This window comes from Aristolochia californica, unplaced genomic scaffold (assembly GCF_029961685.1).
Source record: "Aristolochia californica isolate CCGP_79_NKW_82.1479 unplaced genomic scaffold, dmAriCali1.0.hap1 SCAF_9, whole genome shotgun sequence".
Lineage (NCBI taxonomy): Eukaryota > Viridiplantae > Streptophyta > Magnoliopsida > Piperales > Aristolochiaceae > Aristolochia > Aristolochia californica.
Genome location: NW_027182290.1, coordinates 30,528,398 through 30,550,859, shown reverse-complemented (window position 1 = coordinate 30,550,859; position 22,462 = coordinate 30,528,398). Strand labels below are relative to the sequence as shown.

The 22,462-nt window shown below is 40.8% G+C and overlaps 1 protein-coding gene across 3 annotated transcripts; it reads left to right on the top strand.

Annotated features, from left to right (window-relative positions):
- Positions 1 to 706: 706 nt before the first annotated feature.
- On the top strand, positions 707 to 6,806 carry LOC137942200 (putative ABC transporter B family member 8). Of its 3 annotated transcripts, none has more exons than XM_068787898.1 (10): positions 707 to 779; positions 871 to 1,181; positions 1,366 to 1,420; positions 1,919 to 2,097; positions 2,233 to 2,690; positions 3,084 to 3,624; positions 3,961 to 4,140; positions 4,261 to 5,601; positions 5,714 to 6,129; positions 6,282 to 6,806. In XM_068787898.1, the coding sequence occupies exons 2-10, from the start codon at positions 918 to 920 to the stop codon at positions 6,631 to 6,633; spliced, it is 3,786 nt and encodes a 1,261-aa protein (XP_068643999.1). In that variant the 5' UTR covers positions 707 to 779; positions 871 to 917; the 3' UTR covers positions 6,634 to 6,806. The 3 variants fall into 3 exon arrangements, with proteins under 3 accessions (XP_068643999.1, XP_068644000.1, XP_068643998.1); XM_068787899.1 differs by having other exon boundaries at positions 714 to 825; positions 924 to 1,181; XM_068787897.1 differs by having other exon boundaries at positions 714 to 1,181.
- The last annotated feature ends 15,656 nt before the right edge of the window (positions 6,807 to 22,462 follow it).

The window sequence follows — 22,462 nt, the reverse complement described above, 5'->3', positions numbered from 1 at the left end:
AATAGAACAAACAGTGGGCAAACGTCGCTAAATCTGTCGTTCCGATTACACGAATGAGGCAATTTATGCGCGAAAGGAGTACCATTTCCCCGGGACCAGCCCCAAAGGTGTCATAAATGATTTGGTCTTGTGCATATTCCAGCTAGTTCCGGAGGGTCTTTTCGGAGGAGGTGAGAGCCATAAGTGTTCTGTCCGTGTCCTAATTAGGGGGCCCAGGTTGAAACAAAGGAGCGGTGCAGCTAAATTGGCCGATCAAAGACGCTTACCATAATACCCGACCACCTTTTTTCCTGGAATATTTCCACCAAAATATAGTTTGCAATACTTTTGATCTGGGGTCAAGAGCAGAATAGGAAAAAACCCATTAGATTTCGACACTTGGAAACCGGGACCAATGCTCGGAGGAGAGCCCTGTTTTTTTTTTGTCCTTTCCTTCTTAACTGTATCTTCTTCTTTGTATACAAGACGAAAAAGCTGAAAACCAACGACACTGCTTTGGAAAGTTGAAAGGGATGTCTCTCTTTAATGAACGTATAGCAACATGTTATTTACAGGTGAGATAAACTATTAAAGTATAAACCTGGTGGACACACATTTATTCATTAATGGATGGTTTTTGGTCTGTAAATTTTTTAAAAGTGAGTGGCTCTTATGTACCCTGCAGACTATTTATTGAATATAGGGATTTATGAGGCAGGCGGTCGATCCAGTGGAATTAAATCTTTGCACTCTCTTGCCTCTCTCTCCCTCCCCCACTTTACATCGAACAGTTCTATCTGGTAATAAGTACTCACATAGCGTTGGTTCTAATGCTGCCCATTAGAGGTCGTTTCACCTTTTATTTGGCTTGTTGAAATTTCTTGCTGACAGATTCCAGTTTGGTCGTTTCATTCATTCGTTAAAGACCTGAAACACTGATGCAGAAAAAAATGAAGTTTTGGAAACGGGACTCTGAGCAAGAAAAGGAGCAGAAAGCCATGAAAAGGAAAGCGTCCGCGGCTGCTATATTCATCTATTCCGATTGGATTGATATTGTGTTGATGGTTTTGGGAACCGTGGGAGCAATCGGAGATGGGATGTCCATCAACGTGATGTTCGTTACCTCCAGTCGAATAATCAATCGCTTGGGGTTCGGCAAGTCGAAGCTGGGCCATGGAAGTTTCATGGGTGAGGTCGAGAAGGTACCAGCTTCAAGCTCTTTCATGCGCGCGTTCACTTTCTCGTTTCCCCCCTCTCTCTTCAAGCTATGTCATCTGTTTTGATGAAGTTTAAAGAGAGAAAGCAAGCGGAGTCAACTCATGGTTCTTACAATCCATTTTTAGATTTCCATATCAATTACGTGTTCTCTTCTCTTTGATGTCACAGTGCACGCTACAATTTGTATACCTAGGATTGGCAGTGTTGGTGATTGCATTCCTTGGTAAGCACGAGACCTCCTCTTCTACTCCTTACTTTCCATTTTTAATGAACTATGCAGACAGAATTACTAGGAAAAAAAAATGAATGCAGGTAGTACCCCAAACCCTCCGAGAATTCACTTGTGGGCTCTGACTGTATCCGTTTTTTTCTACATGTATCAGATACACCCGACCTTGTTTGCCTTGACAAACTTATCCTTATTTAGCTTAAAGTAGTCATAGTGAGCCTTTCATTGATGCATCTTAATTAGTATGCATTTTTAGAGAGAGAGTAACAGCTCATATTCTCGCTTTCGACATTACTAACTAATTGTCCTAAAACCTTTAATGGAGGTCTTCGGGTTGTCGGATATCCCACTGTCCACTTTTCCACATGAAAAAGTAACGCCATAATCAATTTGGGCCGCTTTCTGTAATCTGCAGTAGAAAATGAAAAGTTTTTAAAAGCATTTCCAATCTAATTAGCTTTGTTTTTTTATAAAAAAATGAAACAATTGCAGAAGGGTTTTGCTGGAGTAAAACTAGTGAAAGGCAAGTGCTGAAGATTCGGTACAAGTATTTGGAAGCTGTTCTTAGGCAGGAAGTTGGCTTCTTTGATTCCCAAGAATCAACCGTCTCTGAGGTACTCGACGGGATATCCAAAGATACCTCCCTCATACAAGAGGTTCTGAGCGACAAGGTATATATACTTGTTTTATATAATTTATTGGCCGACGAACATAATCTTTCTCTGATTATTAGTGCTGCTCCATTTTGATTTCCGATGGATTATGGCTCAAAAGACGGAATACTAAAACATTTTTTGCTGCTACAGGTGCCCACCTTTTTGATGCACTCATCCGTGTTCATCTCAGGACTTTTATTCTCCTCTTACCTCTCATGGAGGCTGTTCTTGGTGGCCTTACCCCTTCTCCTGTTACTAATGATTCCCGGATTAGTTTACGGCAAATATTTGGTCTCTCTGTCTCAAAAGTCTCATAAAGAATACATCAAAGCAAACACCATCTTGGAGCAGGCTCTCAGCTCAATCAGAACTATCTATTCATTCACGGCCGAGAAGATGATTGTCCAGAAATACTCCGACATACTGAATACAACTACAAAGCTGGGGATTGCTCAAGGCCTCGCGAAAGGAATCGCGGTGGGCACAATGGGCCTTTCTTTCGCTATATGGGCGTTCCTTGCTTGGTACGGTAGTCGACTGGTGATGTATAAAGGAGAGAGCGGAGGAAGGATTCAAGCTGCAGGACTTTGCTTTATATTTGGCGGATTGTAAGTGGCTTCTCCTTTTTTCTTTAAAATATTGTTTTCTTCTGAAGATCTCACAGCAGCTTTCATGCATAAGTGGTCGCTTGATCCGACTATCATTGTCAATAATTTTGCAAGCATCTTTCAAAAAGTAAAGTGGACGTGACCTTGTTACCGGGATGCTTGCTTTTCTTTGGGGATGACGAACGTAGAATAATTGATACTTTGAGCTCATGCTCATAATTGTTTTTTTGCCGCCTACGAATTTGGTTTTTATTTTTCCAAAGAGGAATCTGCATGAGGACTTTTTGTTAGCCTCACCCGCCTTAATTCCTTGTCCGAGAGTTTTCGACTCTTATGAGTGTCCATATTCTTTGCCACTATAATTTAATATTGTTTTTCCGGTGCCTCATGTAGATCCCTAGGCATGGCCCTTCCGGAAATCAAGTACTTCACCGAAGCATCCGTCGCAGCGGCCGGGATTCTGGAAAAGATCTCCCGGACTCCCCGGATAGACGCGGAAGACACGACAGGTATAATACTGGGGCAGGTCCGAGGCGAGCTGGAATTTGAAAATATCGAGTTCACATACCCTTCCCGGCCGGACACAGTTGTGTTAAGAGACTTCAATCTGGTGGTACCCGCCGGACAGACGGTGGCACTCGTGGGTTCCAGTGGGAGCGGCAAGTCCACTGCTATCTCTCTCGTGCAGCGGTTTTACGACGCGGACCAAGGCGTAGTGAAGATCGATGGGGTGGACGTGAAGAAGCTCCAGTTAAAATGGATCAGAGGGAAGATGGGTCTGGTGAGTCAAGACCATGCACTCTTCGGGACTTCGATCAAGGAGAATATAATGTTTGGAAAACACGACGCTACCGTGGAAGAGGTGATAGCCGCAGCCATGGCTGCGAATGCTCATAACTTCATCCGGCAGCTCCCTGAGGGTTACGAGACAAAGGTGAGATATTGTTCCAAGTAACTTTTCACATCCATCACCTTTAAACGTTGTTTGGTCCCGTGATAGCACCGCTGCCATGCTCTTAGAGGTTCCACTAGCCCCTACACAACTTCAACAAAATTTATTACGGTGTACTGTTTACTGGGCCCGTATGAAAAGCCTAGGGGGCTCTCTAAAATACGCACCAATCCGGTATCCAGAGATGTGGGAAACAGTTCTTACATCTCATAGTTATTCGATCATTGTTAGGCTTACCTCTGATTGACCAGGAAGGATCGCTTAACAGTTGTCACGGAATTTTTGACCCTACATCTTTCGTATATATGGGTTGGACAGATTGGGGAGCGTGGAGCGTTTCTGTCAGGAGGTCAGAAGCAGCGAATATCCATTGCCAGAGCGTTGATAAAGAACCCGGCAATTCTCCTGCTTGACGAAGCCACCAGTGCTCTCGACTCTGAGTCGGAGAAACTTGTCCAAACTGCTCTTGATCAAGCTTCCATGGGGAGAACTACGCTGGTAATCTCATTGTCTTCCATTTTTTGTTTTTTTTTCCCTCGGTGGTGAGCTTTGTAAAAGCTAGTAGCATTTACAGTTTTTACTTTTTTAAACATAATATATATATTTTAACTGGTTTAGGTGGTCGCCCACAAGTTGTCCACAGTAAGAAACGCGAACCAGATTGCCGTCGTCCATGCGGGCCGGATCGTAGAGATTGGGTCCCATAGTGATCTGGTTGCCCTCGAGAACGGCCATTATGCACGAATGGCGCAACTACAGGAGAAATTCGACTTCGATGATGCGGACCCCAATCCCAAATCTCGGATCTCTTCCGTTCCTCGAAGCACTAGTAGCCGACTCATGTCCAGTGTTCCCCGCTCAAGCCCTGCCTCCTTCACTGCCGCCTTCCCCCTTTCCAGTCCGGCCCTCTTCTCTGTTCCTACTCCCAGCTTCCCTGAAGAAACGCCTTCTCAAATCTCTCAACACCCGCCCCCTTCTTTCCTTCGTCTTCTCAGATTAAACGCTGCCGAATGGAAACAGGGTTTGATGGGTTGCATCTCCGCGATGATCTTCGGAGCTGTGCAACCCGTGTATGCCATTACCATGGGTGGCGTCGTCGCCGCCTTTTTTGCTCCCAGCCACGACGAAATTCGGTCCCGCATTCGAGTCTTCTCATTGATCTTTGCGTCCCTTTCCGTAATCTCCATTATAGTCAACCTCTGTCAACAGTACACTTTTGCCTACATGGGCGAGAAACTCACTCGAAGAATTCGAATCCGCGTGTTGGAAAACATACTGACTTTTGAAGTTGCATGGTTCGATGAGGAAGCAAACTCAAGTGGTGCTCTGTGCTCACGATTAAGCAAAGATGCATCCTTAGTGAAATCCCTTGTGGCCGACAGAGTCTCTTTAATAGTTCAGACTGCTTCTGCCGTGATAGTTGCTATAGTGATGGGTCTAAGTCTGGCCTGGAAGCTCGCACTTGTGATGATTGCTGTGCAACCGCTGACGATCCTATGCATGTACTCTAGAAAGGTCTTGCTATCGAGTCTTTCTGAAGATATGGTTAAAGCACAAAGTCAAAGCACCCAAATCGCAGTGGAAGCAGTCTCTAACCATCGGATCGTGAGCTCGTTTGGGTGTGCGGGTAAGATACTGGAATTGTTTGAAGCGGCGCAAGAAGGACCAAAGAAGGCTGCGGCCAAAAGGGCATGGTTGGCCGGGGTTGGGATAGGTTCTGCCCAGTGTGTAACATTTCTCTGCTGGGCACTGGATTTCTGGTACGGGGGAAAGCTGGTAGACAACGGAGAGATATCTGCAGGGGCAATGTTTAAGACGTTTTTCGTGCTGGTGAGCACCGGAAAAGTGATTGCGGACGCCGGGAGCATGACGACGGATTTGGCCAAGGGAGCCGCCACAGTGGCATCGGTGTTCGAGGCATTGGATCGTCAGTCCAAGATGCAGAACAATATTCAAAGGGTAAGACCTGACTCGTGCAATCTCATTAATCAATCAATTTGGTCAGGACAGTAGACTTTTGTTTGTTTAATTCAATGTTCAAACCTAACAAACAAAATGTAAATTGATCAAGACTGGAGACGGATATGGAGGGACACAGCTGGTGAAGATAAGCGGAGGGATAGAACTAAAGAAGGTGGATTTCGCATACCCCAATAGGCCTCAAACTCTCATACTCCAAGGATTTTCTTTAAACGTGAAGACAGGCACGAGCATCGGTCTCGTGGGAAGGAGCGGATGCGGGAAATCAACCGTAATCGGACTCGTTCAGAGGTTCTACGATGTGGACAGAGGAGTGGTGAGGGTGGATGGGGTGGATATAAGGGAATTGGATCTCGGGTGGTACCGAGGGCACACGGCGCTCGTTGGCCAAGAGCCTGTAATCTTCTCCGGCAGCATTCATGACAATATCGTGTTTGGAAAACCTGATGCGTCGGAACAAGAGGTCATGGAGGCTGCCAAAGCTGCGAACGCTCATGATTTCGTCTCGTAAGTATGATCATCACATGATATGATACCAACAACCTTCAATTCTTCCTATACTTTGTTAGACACCTAACATGGCATTTAATACACCACCGTTCAATTGGGCTTCCTAACATGCATACTTTTTCTTCTTCGAATGTAACTCTGGTGTGCAGGTCTCTAGATGAGGGGTACGAGACGGAATGTGGGGATAGAGGAGTGCAATTATCAGGAGGACAGAAACAGAGAATTGCCATTGCAAGGGCCATCATAAGGAATCCCACCATCCTGTTACTGGATGAAGCAACAAGCGCTCTAGATTTGCAGTCGGAGCAAGTGGTGCAGGAGGCGCTTGATCGGATTATGTTGGGGAGGACCACCATCGTGGTGGCTCACCGTCTCAACACTATAAAAAAGCTCGACTGCGTTACTTACGTGGCGGAAGGGAAGGTGACGGAGCAAGGAACTTACGCTCAGCTCATGGCCAAGAAAGGGGCCTTCTTCAACCTTGCAAACCTTCAGGAATAGCTTACGTGCCAAAAAAGAGAGTGCTTTCGGTTCACCTTCCCCTATGTTCGTATTATGTGAACGAATATGGCTCACATATTGGGGAAATGTATTCTTGTAGTTAGAAACTTCTTTGCTTAGTCTTCTTCTTATATCAAGAAAAAGTTGGCGCTTTTGCACCCGCTTTGTGGCAACCACAGTTATTTGGTGTCAGAGGCTAGCTAAACTCGCAGAAATTCTGTTAACCAAGTCACGAAAGTGGAGAGACTAGAGATGGCGAGCAATTGTTTCTCCATGAAAATTTAACCAGTTCAATGGGATATTGCTAGCTATGTCCGCATAGAATAGAAATATGATTCTGGTTGATGTTTTCTATCTTTTAAGGTGTGAGGCGTTTGCCATAACAAGACTGTGTCAACCGTTTTTATGAGAAACGGTTTTCTTATTAATCGTGGTCTCAGCTTCTAGCAGTTGCAACTCCCTTGGTAACACGAAGCCATGAACAACCTTGATGGGAGGTTGGCTTCACATTGTTTTTTGGATCCCCTGTCTCGTCACTCAAGCCCCTTTATTTGAGCCATTGCTGAGAGTGTTCAGAGATCGGAAGTGCCGAACAGAGAACAGAGAGAAGGAATTTGAAGCTTATGGAAGGAGGTATGATTTTGCTTCCATTTACATTATATGATGAATTTCATGTTGTTGTTAGAAATTCATGTTTAGGCTTACAGTTGGTATTAGAGCAGACCTCTGATCCGCGTTTCGGTTCCATTTGAGCTTAAGTTTAAAAGCTCTATTTTCGGTCTCTATTTAAAAAAAAAAAACAAATTATGTGCTCACTACTTGTGGCAGTCGGGGCTCTTGCATCGGAGAAAGACGCAACGCCGACACCGGCGACCATTCCGCACGGTTTGCCGGCATCGACATTGTATAAAAACAACTAGTGCTGACAGTCTCTGTCTGCTCTCGGTGCGGGACTGTCGGTGGCTCTCTCGCGATGCCTTAGAGCTCCGGAGCCACAGCGCCGATGTCGACGACCATTCCGACAGGTTTGCCGGCGTCAACGACTTGAAAGAATGCCCGCGAACCTTCTTTCTACGTGCAGCTGCACAGAAATAGGTTAATTAAATTCATAAGGTATTTTTGTAAATACCATCGAGTTGGCTCGAGATGAGTCTTCTGCGACTCGCCATTCCAACTTGGCAACCGCAACTCAGGTCGGCGTGACTCGGTGAAGAAAAAAAAAACCGTCGAGTCGACTTGGACGAGTTAATTAGACTCGCCGTTCCTGGACCGATCCGACTCGGTACTTATAATTGCTTTTGCACCAGTGGGATTTGAACCTGCGCGTTGGCAAAAACAATTGTGCTAGTGACCATTAGGCCACTGGCCGTCGACTGTTATATATATTGGAAATTTTAGATTTATTTCCTGTTACAAATTTTATGTATTTTTGGCATATATTTAAATGCATAAAATTAAATTTATGCATAATATTATAGTTTTTTAATTATGCATATCTTATGAGAATATTTTGTGCATAATGATAATATGTTAGTGTAAGTTAAAATTATGCAATTCATGTTATTCTCATACATTTATCAGATTTAATGTCTAGTGATCCATATAATTTTTATTAATTAGAGAGTAGCCACAACATCTTTAACTTAATAAAAATTATATATTATGATTAGGATCACATAAAGAATATTAGACATTAATTGTAACTAATTTTACTTGATATAATAAATATTATCCCACAAGAATTTTTATTATATTTGAGTTTATTAGTTAGGATAAAATATCAAGTTATTCATAATTTACCCGCAGGGATTATGAATTCATAAATAATTTGATAGTTTTATCATAAAGACAAAGTAGATATTAATTGTAATTAATTATACTTAATATAATAAATTTTATCCCACATGAATTTTTATTATATTTGAGTATATTAATTAGGATAAAATATCAAATTATTCATAATTTACCCACAAGAATTATGATTTCATAAATAATTTGATAGTTTTATCATTAAGTTTACTCATAAAGAATATTGAATTTGCTTGAATTAAAAAACATTTAGCCCATAGGCAATGTTTTTTATGTCAATTGATTTGATTTTTAAGCATGATTTACATTGGTAAAGTATGATATTTTAGGCCTCAGTTTTAACATTAGCATGTCAATAATTCCCAAGCTGGTATCAAGAAAGATTCCAAGTGTTTCTTCTGTAAAAAGAAGGGACACATGAAGAAGGAATGCGCCAAGTTTCAGAAATGTCTTGCTGACAAAGGTACACCAACCTCATTTGTTTGTTATGAATCTAATATGGTTAATGTCAATAATTACACTTGGTGGATTGATTCTGGATCAACAATCCACATCTCGAATTCCTCGCAGGGTTTGCAAAACCTAAGTAAACTAGTGGGAAGTGAGCATCATGTTTTTTTAGGAGATTAGATGAGCTCACATGTGGGAGTTATAGGAACTTGCTATTTAACTTTAAGTAGAGGCTTTGTTTTAAAATTAGAAAAGACCTTTTATGTTCGCAGTTTCTCCAGAAACTTATTTCACTTTCAAGGCTTGTACCTTATGGATATTCTTTTAACTTTTCAAACTCATCTTTCAGTTTATATTATAAGTCTGATTGTGTTGGGAATGGTACATTGACTGATGGTCTTTATAACATTAATTTACAAAACAATGCCACTTACGGTTCAATGCATGTTCACACTGGTAATAAAAGAGGTGTTATTAATGAGGATTCCTCCACATTATGGCACCGGAGATTAAGTCATATCTCCATAGATAGAATTAAAAGATTAGTGAATGAAGGGGTACTTAATATTTTGGATTTTACTGATTTTGAGACTTGTATAGACTACATTAAGGGAAAGCAGACTAACAAGTCAAAGAAATGTGCCAATAGGAGTTCAACCATATTAGAGATCATACATACTGATATATGTAGTCCGGACATGGACTCACATAGTCAGAAATACTTCATCTCTTTTATAGATGATTCCTCACGATACATGTATCTATCTCTACATACTTTATAACTAGAATGAAGCATTAGACACCTTTAAGATCTTTAAGGTTGAAGTAGAGACACAATGCGGTAAGCAAATTAAGATCGTGAGATCAGATAGATGTGGAGAATACTATGGTAGATACACAGAGAATGGACAAGCACCTGGGCCATATGCAAAGTTTCTTCAAGAACATGAGATTGTTGCCCAATATACCATGCCTAGTTCTCCGGACCAAAATGGTGTAGCAGAAAGAAGAAATCGAACATTATTAGGCATGGTGCGGAGTATGCTTAGCAACTCCAATCTTCCTAGATCCTTGTGGCCTGAAGCACTTAAGACGACAGTGTATATATTAAACTGAGTTCCAACCAAGGTTGTTCCAAAAACGCCATTTGAATTATGGAAAGGATGGAAACCGAGTTTTCGACATATGCGCGTTTGGGGATGCCTGTCTTAAGTGAATTTATAATCCACAAGAGAAGAAGTTGGACCCAAGGACCATTAGTGGGTATTTCATTGGATATGCTGAAAGGTCTAAAGGTTATAGATTTTATTGTCCATCTCACAACACTAGGATTGTGGAATCAAGAAATGCAAAATTTCTTGAAAATGACTTGATCAATGGGATGAATCCAACTTGCAACATAGTTTTTGAGAAGGATCATTCAGAATCTCAGCCTTCCACCTCAAGTGATAGATTGATTATTGTTCACAACACCCCACAAGTACAAATTGGTGTTGAACAACCAATCATTGAAGTTCCACAAAATGCTGACAACATTCCGGTAGATCAGGTACTTCAAGAGTTGCCAAACACTTTTGAACAACTAGTTGAACCACATACTTCTCAGGAAATCTACTAAACTCAGGAGATCAGTAATTCCTAATGATTATATTGTGTATCTGCAAGAATCTGACATTGGAACCGCAAATGATCCCATGTATTTTTCAAAAGCCACGAATTGTAAAGAATCAGAATTATGGTACAATGCCATGAAGGAATAGATGAATTCTATAAAAAGTAATGGAGTATGGGATCTTGTTGAGTTGCCTAGTGGATTTAAAGCCATTGGATGTAAATGGATCTTTAAAACAAAGAAAGACTCATTAGGCAACATTGAGCGATACAAGGCAAGACTCGTTGCTAATGGATTCACTCAGAAAGAAGGAATTGATTACAAAGAAACTTTTTCTCCTGTATCTAAGAAAGATTCCTTGCGCATTATTTTAGCATTAGTAGCCCATTTTGACTTAGAGTTGCAACAAATGGATGTGAAAACGACATTTCTCAATGGAGATCTAGAGGAGGAGGTTTACATGAAACAACCTGAAGGATTCCCCTCTAGTGATGGTGACCAATTGGTTTGCAAGCTAAAAAAGTCAATACATGTATTAAAACAAGCATCCCGCCAATGGTATTTGAAATTCCATAATGTAATTTCTTCATTTGGGTTTGTAAAAAACATTATGAATCAATGTATATACCAGAAGGTCAGTGGGAGTAAAATCTGTTTTCTTGTTTTATATGTGGATGACATTTTGCTAGCAACCAATGATAAGGGTTTTCTACATGAGGTGAAATAATTTCTCTCTAATAATTTCGATATAAAGGATATGGGTGAGACATCTTATGTCATTGGCTTTAAGATTCATAGAGACAGATTTTGAGGTATCTTAGGTCTGTCTCAGGACACCTGTATTAATACAGTGTTAGAGAGATTTCAGATGAAGAGTTGTTCACCTAGTATAGCTCCCATTGTGAAGGGTGATAGGTTCAATTTGAACCAATGCTCGAAGAACGACCTTGAAAGGGAACAAATGAAGGACATTTCATATGCTTCTGCTGTTGGAAGCCTAATGTATGTTCAAGTCTGCATAAGACCTGATATTGTATTTGTTGTTGGAATGTTGGGGCGATATCAGAGTAATCCCGTGTTAGACCACTAGAGACCTACAAAGAAAGTAATGAGGTACCTTTAAGGAACTAAAGATTACATGCTGATGTATAAACGGACGGACAATCTAGAAGTCATTGGTTACTCATATTCTGACTTTGTTGGCTGTATCGATTCCTGCAAATCAACATCAGGATACATTTTCTTGATGGCCAGTGGAACAATATCATGGTGGAGTGCCAAACAGACTTTGACCGCCACGTCGACTATGGAAGCCGAGTTAGTTTCCTGTTTTGAGGCTACTTCACATGGTGTATGGCTTAAGAGTTTCATTTTTTGGCTTAGAATTATGGATTCTATCTCTAGGCCATTAAGAATATATTGCGATAATTCAACTGCTGTTTTTATGGCTAAAAACAACAAAAGTCGAAGTCGAAGTAAACACATCGACATAAAATATTTGGCCATAAGAGAACGTGTTAAAGAAAAGAAAGTGGTCATTGAGCACGTCAACACTGACTTAATGATAACAAATCCTTTGACTAAGGGCATACCACCATTTAAATTCAAGGATCATGTTGTGAATATGGGACTTGGTTCCATTATATAAATTTTTTCATTGTATGAATAATGTTATTTCAGTAAAATTCTTAATTAATGTGATATTTTTTCTCATATTTATGTGCACTTTAATTTTGAGAAAATTCATCTGTGTTGGACCAAGAGTAAACATAGGGTTTATTCATAAAGTATAAGTAATACATACATAGTAATACATGGAAGATAATACTCGTCATTAGAGGACCTATCGCCATGATTCATGTATTTATTACTTAAATTCAGATTATCGATGGGTTTAAAATTATATTAGAAGTTTGGACCAAGTGGGAAAATGTTAACCGTTGTTATGAGAAACGGTTTTCTCATTAATCGTGGTCTCAACTTCTGGCAGTTGTAACTCCCTTAGTAACACGAAACCATGAATAACCTTGATGGGTGGTTGGCTTCACATTGTTTTTTCGGTCCTCTGTCTCGTCACTCAAGCCCCTTTAGTTGAGCCATCGCCTAGAGTGTTCAGAGATCGGAAGTGCCAAACAGAGAACAGAGAGAAGGAATTTGAAGCGTATGGAAGGAGGTATAATTTTGCTTCCGTTTAAATTATATGATGAATTTCATGTTGTTGTTAGAAATTCATGTTTAGGCTTACAAACTGGTCGTTCTTGGGCATTTCCTACTCCAAAAATAAGAGATAGGAGGAAGGAGGTTGGACCTTCTTTACTAGAAAAAGTTATTATAGCTCATGGTCTCCAAGCTGTAACTCGTAATAGCCACAACTTTTTTAAGAACAGTCAGCAGTAAAACCTCAATATATATTCTTTATAATTTTAAAGTTTTTCCAGAGAACTTCAATATTGTGTAGGAAATAATAATTTTTTTTTTATAAAATACCTCTCGTAGTCTCTGGCAATGAATTTACAAATTCATTGATAGAGATAATTCTCTCTTACAGCGAATTTACAAATTTGCTACTAGAAGTTAAAGCATATGGCAGCAATTTTTTTTTTTAAAATTCACTGCCTGATGTGTAAACTCTCTAGTAGTGAATTTGTAGATTCGCTGCTATATGTTTAACTTTTGTTGTACAAGTTCTACCAACGGAAACACAAAAGTGAGTTGTTTTAGCTATTGTTTGGTTGGTTGGAGTTTTGCTAACAAATTTTAGACTTTTTGCCAGTGAATGTTGGCATGAATCATGATCAGTATCAGGTAGGTATGGTAAGGATCCAATAAGGCTCCCTCCTGTAATTATCGATATTTTGGTATAGGGGGAGAAGTGTTGGTTTTAATATTAGGAGAGAAGATATTTTATAGGTTTACAAGACTCATACTGGTGGGATGAAGAATATCCTTGAGTTGTTTTTGTTGAGACAAAGCAAGTTGACATGAAGAATATCCATGTCTGATAGTCGTCTTTTTCTCCTTTTGGTGTTTATACTTATTAGAATGTATTTACTTATTTAATTATTTCATTAATTCATTTTTATGTAATGACTGCATTTTTCTATTTTGCCCCTTATTCTTTAAAACCCCATCTGTATCCTGTAAATGAATGGAACGATAATTTTATTTTCTCTCCCGTTTTCGTCTTCCCGACTATGCCTTCTCGACGACAGAGCTCAACGGCTCTTTGTCATTCGAGGTTCTAACATGGTATCAGAGCGGATGATCCGCAATTTCTGATTCTCTTTTGGACGACGACTCTTCCTTTCTCTTTTCGGCTACGATTTTCCGGCAGTTTCGCCATTATTTCCGACAAAGGGGTTTTTGTCCTCTGTTCGGACGGGACTCTACGATTCAAGCTATTGGGAGGCTCTTTTGGTGTTTTCGGCGTCTTGATTCCGGTGGTTATTCCCGGCAAAGAGGTTAGCTTCCGTTACCCATTTATTTTTCTTCTGGATTCCGTCACCGAGAGGTTGGGTTTTCTTTGCTGCATTCGTTCTCTGGTTTTTGGGCGTCGATTTTGGGTGTTTTCCTTGATTCCTTGAAGAGGTATCGTTTCTGGCACCGAGAGGGTCGCGCTGGTTGGATCTCTGGCCTTCTCTGGTTGGCCGAGCGCTGGTTGGATTTCTCTGGCCTTCTCTGGTTGGCCGAGAGGTGAGGACTGTCCGTTGGTTTAAAAATCTCGAGGGCAATGGCTACTTTGGGTATTTTCTGTGGATTATTTCAGCTCGAATTTTTTTTTTTCGAGCTCGTTGTTGGATTCTGAGGTCGCGGAAACGGATTTGATTTCTTTTGAAGAGCTTTGGTGGCAGAACTGGTAAAAAAAAAAAAATTTGGAGCTGCATTGGTGGTCAGTGCTCCATGGAAACTTATTCATCTTCAGATTCTGGTTTACGTACCAGTTCGGATCGTTCAGTATTTGACGAATCATCAAATCCGTACTATATTCACCACTCGGACAGCCCCGAGCATGTCCTTGTCTCTCAGCTGCTTACCGATGAAAATTACACCAGTTGGAGCCATGCGATGGTGATCGCCTTATCCGTGAAGAACAAAGTAGGTTTTGTCGATAGTTCCATCCTTGAACCTCCAAGTGCTGATCCTATTCTACTCAACTCCTGGACCCGGAACAACAATATGGTCATCTCTTGGATCTTAAATTCCGTCTCCAAGGAACTCTCTGCGAGTGTTATCTTTGCTGCCTCTGCCCGAGAAATTTGGCTCGATCTTCGGGATCGTTTTCAACAGCAAAACGGCCCTCGTATTTTTCAGCTTAAACGAGAATTGATGAATTTGCGTCAAGACAAGGATTCAGTTAGTACTTATTTTACCAAATTGAAAACTATTTGGTAAGAACTGTGCAACTATTGTCCTCATTGTTCTTGTGGGAAATGCTCTTGCGGTGGCGTTACAAATCTTAATGATCACCACCATATGGAGTATATCATGTCATTCTTAATGGGCCTTGACGACTCTTTCTCCCATGTTCGTGGTCAGTTGCTCCTCATGGATCCGATGCCCCCTCTTAATCGTGTTTTTTCTCTGGTTGTCCAAGAGGAACAACAACGACGAACTACTCATGCCTCGGGTTCGAATGCTCCCACTGACATAATGGCGTTTGCGGTTAAATTTGAAAAGACAGAGGTTAGTAAATCTGGGAACAACAACGACAGAGGTTACAATGCTCCACGCCATCTGCCTTACCATACTTCCCGGACTCAGAATTCCAGTGCTCCTCGGAATCAAAACAAGGACAAGTATTACTGTACCCACTGCAAGACTGTTGGCCATACCATCTCTCGTTGCTTCAAGATCCATGGCTATCCGTCTGGATCTACATTCAACACCAAGCAAAATTCTCCTGCTGCTGTTCATCAAGTTTCCCTTGCTGATGCTCGCACTGGTTCTTCTTCTGTCGGGGGTTTTATTCAGCATCTGGACCCCACTTAATGTCAGCAGCTCATATCCATGCTTTCTACACAACTGAGTAGCTCAGCAACGGTCACCACTGCTTCAAACTCTTCTACATCTAGCTGCTTGGCAGGTACTTGTTTTTCTGTATCCTTACGTCCTCTAAGTTCTTCCACTCCATTCTGGATTGTCGACTCCGGAGCTACTAGACATATTTGCTTTCAAGCTCATTTTTTATCTCCTTGCATGATATCCCTCATTCTACTGTTACTTTGCTAGATAATTCTCATCTTTTGGTCCGTTTTGCTGGTGATATTAAATTACATTCTCACCTTATACTTAAAGATGTACTATTTGTTCCTCAATTCAAATTCAACTTAATCTCTGTTAGTGTTTTAGTTACTGCTTCTGGCCTTACAGTAAGTTTCTTTCCTGGTTGTTTTGTTATCCAGGATCTCTCCACCCAGCGGACGATTGACAAGGGTGACAAAGTCCAAGATCTCTATGTCCTCCGTGCTCAACATTTGTCTTCTGCTTCTCATGTTTTTGTTAGCAATGTTTCTGCCCATGTTTGGCATAATAGGCTAGGACACATTTCTTTCAAGCAACTTGATTTTTTGAAGGATCAGTTGCACTGTGATGTAACTAGATTACACAAAGCAGATCCTTGTTATATTTGCCCTCTTGCTAAGCAATGTAGACTATCTTTTGAATCCCATAATCATTTATCAAAATTTCCTTTTGATCTTGTGCACTGTGATATTTGGGGACCATATCAAACTGTCTCTTATACTGGTCATTGTTTTTTCTTAACTCTTGTTGATGATTGTACTCGATTTACTTGGATTTATCTACTGAAAACTAAATCTGACGCTATTTCTATGATACCGCATTTTTTTAACATGGTTTCTACGCAGTTTCATGCCAAAATCAAAATTTTTCGATTTGATAATGCACCTGAGTTATCCTTTGTTGATTTTTTTCATACTCACGACGTTTTGCACCAGTTTTCATGTGTTGAACGGCCTCAACAAAACTCGGTTGCTGAAAAAAAACATCAACACCTTTTGAATGTGGCTCGGTCCTTATTGTTTCAATCACGCATTTTTATCTCTTTTTGGACCGAGTGTATTCTTACTGCGGCTTTCTTGATTAATAGAACTCCTTCTCCCCTCTTGCAACATAACACACCCTTTCATTTGCTCTACAACCACTCTCCTGATTATTCCCTCTTTCGTGTTTTTGGCTGTTTAGCTTTCGTTTCCACCTTAGCTGCTCATTGCCCCAAGTTCCACCCACGTGCTCAGGTTTGTGTTTTTCTTGGTCATCCAGCTGGTGTGAAAGGTTATAAATTCTATGATGTTGAGACTCACCAAGTTTTTCTTTCAAGAGATACCGTGTTCCATGAAGAAGTTTTCCCTTTTCATACTATTACCAGTTCAGCTCAACTTACTGACCCCTTTCCTGATTTCGTTCTGCCTCATTCCTCCCTCCATGCTTCGCCTTTTCCTGACCTTGATTCTTTCCCCCTTCATGATTCACCAGTTATTTCTGGTGTTCCATTTGATGATCCCCCACCTCCTACTCTTCCTACACTTGTTCCTTCCTCCTTCGCTGTTGCTCCTCTTCGAACATCTACTAGGGCGACTCATCCACCTCATTACCTGCAGGATTATCACTGCAATTTAATTATAGGTTCTTCATCCTTTGCTTCATCCCGTACGTCTTATCCAATCTCTAATTCCATTTCTTACCATGCCCTTTCTGATTCGCACAAAAATTTTGTACTCAACCTATCTTCTCAAGTTGAACCTCAGTACTATCACCAAGCAGTGAAATGTCCTGACTGGAGGTTGGCTATGCGTGATGAGTTGGCCGCTCTGGAAGCCAACAATACCTGGACCGTCACTCCTCTACCTCCTGATAAACATACCATTGGCTGCAAATGGGTCTATAAAATCAAACTTAATTATGATGGTTCTATTGAGAGATATAAGGCTCGTTTGGTAGCTAAAGGCTACACCCAACAAGAGGGTTTGGACTTTGTTGACACTTTCTCTCCAGTGGCCAAATTAGTCACTGTGAAGGTTCTTCTTGTCCTTGCTGCTTCTCACGGTTGGCATCTCGCTCAGCTTGATGTCAACATCGCCTTTTTAGATGGCGATCTTTTTGAAGAAATCTATATGGATCTTCCTCTTGGCTACCTTCGACAGTGGGAGTCCTCTCCCTCTTTCACCAAACTCATTTGCAAGCTTCACAAGTCCTTTTATGGCCTCAAACAAGCTTCGCGGCAATGGTATTCCAAATTTTCTCATGTTTTAATCAATTTTGGCTTTCTCCAATCGAAATTTGATTACTCTCTCTTCACTAAAGGTCATGGTTCCTCCTTTGTTGCACTATTGGTTTATGTGGATGATATCCTAACTGGTCCTTCCTCTAGTGTTATTGCTGAGCTCAAACATTTTTTGCATACTCAGTTCAAGTTAAAGGATCTTGGTTGTCTTAAGTACTTCCTTGGTCTTGAAATTGCTCACTCCAAGACCGGTATTGTGCTTTCTCAATGTCATTACACCTTACAATTACTTGAAGACTCAGGTTACCTAGCTTGTAAACCTACTCGTGTTCCCATGGATCCCAAGCTTCATTTAACTGCCACTGACGGTGACCTGCTTCCTGATATAATCCACTATTAGCGGCTTGTTGGGAAACTACTTTACCTCACTTTATCTCGTCCCGACATTACTTTTGTCGTTCACAAGCTCACTCAATTTGTGGCCCAACCCCGCCTTCCTCATCTCCAGGCAGTACATCACCTACTTCGTTATCTCAAGACCAGTCCTGGTCAAGGTTTGTTGTTTTCTTCTGCTTCTTCCTTGCAGGTACGTGCCTACTCTGATGCTAATTGGGGATTATGCCTTGATTCTCGCCGATCTACTACAGGCTTTTGCATCTTCATTGGTGATTATTTGGTCTCTTGGAAGGCCAAAGAGTACACCACCGCCTCTTGCTCCTCCGCCGAAGCTGAATATAGAGCACTTTCTTCAACTGCCAGTGAACTTATTTGGTTACAGCAACTGCTTCAAGATTTTCACATCAAAGTCGACTTTCTTGCGCTGCTATACTATGACAATCAAGCTGCGATACATATTGCTTCTAACCCTACATTTCATGAGCGTACCAAACATATTGAGATCGATTGCCATTTTTTTCGTGAACGGGTTACTTCGGGCGTCCTCAAGTTACTTCCCATTCGTTCTCCATACCAGTTAGCTGACATGTTCACTAAACCTCTTCCCTCAACTCACCTTTTTTCTTTGTTGTCCAAGATGGCTGTCAAGGACATTTATAAGCCACCTTGAGGGGGAGTATTAGAAATGTATTTACTTATTTAATTATTTTATTAATTCATTTTTATGTAATGACTGTATTTTACTATTTTGCCCCTTATTCTTTAAAACCCCATCTGTATCCTGTAAATGAATGGAAAAATAATTTTATTTTCTCTTCCGTTTTCGTCTTCCCGACGACAGAGTTCAACGGCTCTTTGTCATTCGAGGTTCTAACAATACTTGTCTTTTTTTAAACTTAATTACTGCTGCAATTGTTATTGCAGGTAATTTTTGTTAATGGTGGGATTTAGCTAGAGCAGATGATCTAATAGTCGCAAACCCCTACTTGAATTCTCACCCCCACTATCAAAAATAGCAGTAATCTCTCTCTCTACCATGAGATGAATGAGTGTTCCTTAAAAAACTTAAAAAGGGAAGTGAAGTGGCTTGATTGATTCACCTGGGAATGCTGGTTTTTCTTCAGAGGTTACTGTTGTACTCCATATTACCGATGCTGTGTTCGTTGTGGTAGACTCTGTATTGAAGGTATTTGTGTCCAGACTAAAACTATCCTTTGTCAGGCACTTGACAAGACGAAACGTATCACAAAACCAACTGCCTCCACCAACATTCTCATGTTTGGTTCTACTATGGCTGCTATACGACAGGCATCTAGCCATCTTACCCGAACTTGGATTTATTAAATAATAAGCAAAAAGCCAAAGAATGTAGCCGACCACTAATACTAATCTAATGTTAATGGTGCTATCAGCTTTGGAGCGAAGAGGACGGAGGACTTTTCCTTTTGAACATGCTCCCTATGTTGACAAGCTACTCTATATAGATGAGGGACCGGGTGAAGTTGAAAGAAGAAAGGAAAATCAATTCTAGCTTTGGGTATTCCTTAATAACTGCAATTTCATAAAGCAACAGATACGCGACTTTGCTTTTGAGCATATAAAAGGAAAAGCCAACTGTTGGGACTTGTTCTTGATCATATATAAAGAATCATGTTTGTGTCTTGAATGGCTGGCTCACGACCAAATAAAAAGGACGAGCACTGACCCTTGCGTTCTCATCATCACATCGAGTGGCCGTCTTCAGTGAGTGTTCAATAACTCTTTTTTTTTTTTTTTTTTCATCTTCTTCATTGGCTGTCCCACTTTTGTTTATGCAAGTAAAAGATTAGGTGCAGACTGCAGAGCGATGATATGGGGGTTGTGAATTAAATTTCATTCACGTGTACTTTTGAGGGCCGCCCTCTTAAGATTAGGAATAAGACTATGGTAAGTACAGATATGGGTGGTTGAAAAGAGGAAGGACAAATAGACAATTAGGTATTAATGATGAAATGCATAGTGTTTCGTTTGAAATAAACAAAAGGGTGCACGGTGTCAATCAACCCTCTCTGGCACTCTTTAAAGCTTCTAGTGTTTTTTGTAGGCTTAGCAACAAGGTAACTTCTTTAACTTTTGTTAAATTAGTCAAGTGGAAGTCGACCAGTTCCTCCCACCCGATATCCAGTCTCTGATCAAATGAAATTTTTCTTATGTATACAGCACTCATAAAAGAAAAGCCACCGACGATTTCCACGGCCTTCAACACTGGTTATGGCATACAGTTACTGTCCAACTGCATTTCATGTGATTATGTTCACATTTTAAGATTCAGATTTACATTAAGGAGATCACACTAAAGATTCAAAGGGAACCTCATCTACATGCTAGGAATCTTTGATCATGTCCTAAATCTTCTTCCAAGGGGGCATGTCGTTGAGAGGGGGATGCCGTATCTCTCTCTCTCACCAGGAAATGGTGGAGCCAGGCTGCCGGAGAGTGGTTCCAAGTCCTGCGTTTTTTAAGCTTTGATGTCACCCTTCCCATGGCTACTCGCCAGAAATTCTGTGGTTCGTGATTCACCCCTTGCAGCTAGCGTAAGAGCTTTAGTTTTTTTGAGTTTGACGACAGCTTTTTCTAACATCATTTATTTGACCAGAGACCAGAGCACCAGCAGACAGGTGCGACTGACGACTGTAAAAGATTCAAAAACGTAGAAGTTGTCGTCGAACTACACAAGCTATAGAAAGCGCAGCCAGGCAGGCTGCATTGAACTTTTTAAGACTGAATTTGTTTCGTCTACTTACACTTAACTACCATATTGTAAATATGCTTAAGTGCTGTCTGACTCTATTTCATCTAACTCCAACGCAACTTCACCTGAAATTAGTCTTCATCTACGTACAACCAAGTTGCAGGTTATATTGTCTAGTTACGTAGTTTGATTAAACCTCAGTAATACCTGACTCTTACTTCATCCGAGTGCGGTCTGATTGCACCTAAGTGCTGCCAAAGCAAAGAAAACAATCTCTTTTCATCTGTAGAAAATGCAAGTACTTATCAGAATATAGCTCTGATCGGATCTGCAAAGATGCTTCAAATAAAAGCAAGACGAACGGTTTTCCAGGCTAAAAAGTAGGGATGGATCCACCAGACATTTTGAGATATTGTATTCTGTCATATGCCTTTTGGATCACCTTCTCAATCAAACCGGGTCCCCAAAATCATCTATGATTCAATCGTACATAGTATCATCATTCCTGGGCATCTTAATCTATGTAAAGACACGGGCAACTTCACCAGGACGGCTCTCCATTATCAGTGGACACAAGATGGAACCGCAATCTTTGGCTCTCCATTTTGTGAGGAGCAACCCAGGGCATATAATAGGGAAAGCGAGGCTCGACAAGTGGTCTACGCCCCTTGGCCATCGGCCAACCTATTAGAAAGTCAGGAAAACGCTATTTGGTGAACATCTGCTTGTCCAAGGCATGATGGAGGGAGTAAGTCTGTGACACTTAGCTTCATTGAAATACACATTTCGTGCATTCATATACATTGGCTCTTGATTTTACTACTAGATGTAAAACTTATTATAGAAATCCATTTATGGGATTACACTTAAGATTGTAGAAGTCTTGAAGCACAGTTTCAGCCCTTAGTTTATACAAGTATCTTTATATTTCCCCTTTCGTTTCCCCTTATCCTATTGGATTCTCTGTCTCTCTCTCTCTCTCTCATCCCATTTAGGCACAAACTCTCTTTAGGTGGCTCAAAAAAAAAAATTCCTAAGAAAAGGCCCCGAGATTGGTATTTACTCGGTGATATATGTCAAGAATTCTTAAAGGGACGGAATAAGACATAAAGTTAAGATTTTCAATACGAAAAATTTCCTTTTATCTTCACTTTGATCGTTACAACTCTCCCAAAGGCTTTTGTTTCATGCCCCACTTGTTGGATTACTTGCAATAACCAAACGACGATAAAAAAATACATAGTCGGAGAGCAAAGTTAGTGTAAGGTTGCTGTAGAAGATGAAAAGAATTCAGAATGCAAGTTATTCTTTACTAGCAGGGGTATTCGGAAAGTTTTAAGGCATATAAACCTTTTTTGGTGCAATTAGTGGTTGTGGTCATTCAAGCAGAGTAGTTTAAGTTATCTTAATCGGAGTGCTTTTAGAACCTCAATTGATCTGCTAAGCCCATACTCAGCTTGCCTGCTTTTGACTTTCAATGATCATATTCTACACGCGGTAAGCTTCGGCCGTCTTCTGGACGACGGTGAGTCAGGCAAGGTAGTTAAAGAATTGGTTCTGGGCATCTTCCCAATTCCCCTAGTCTTTT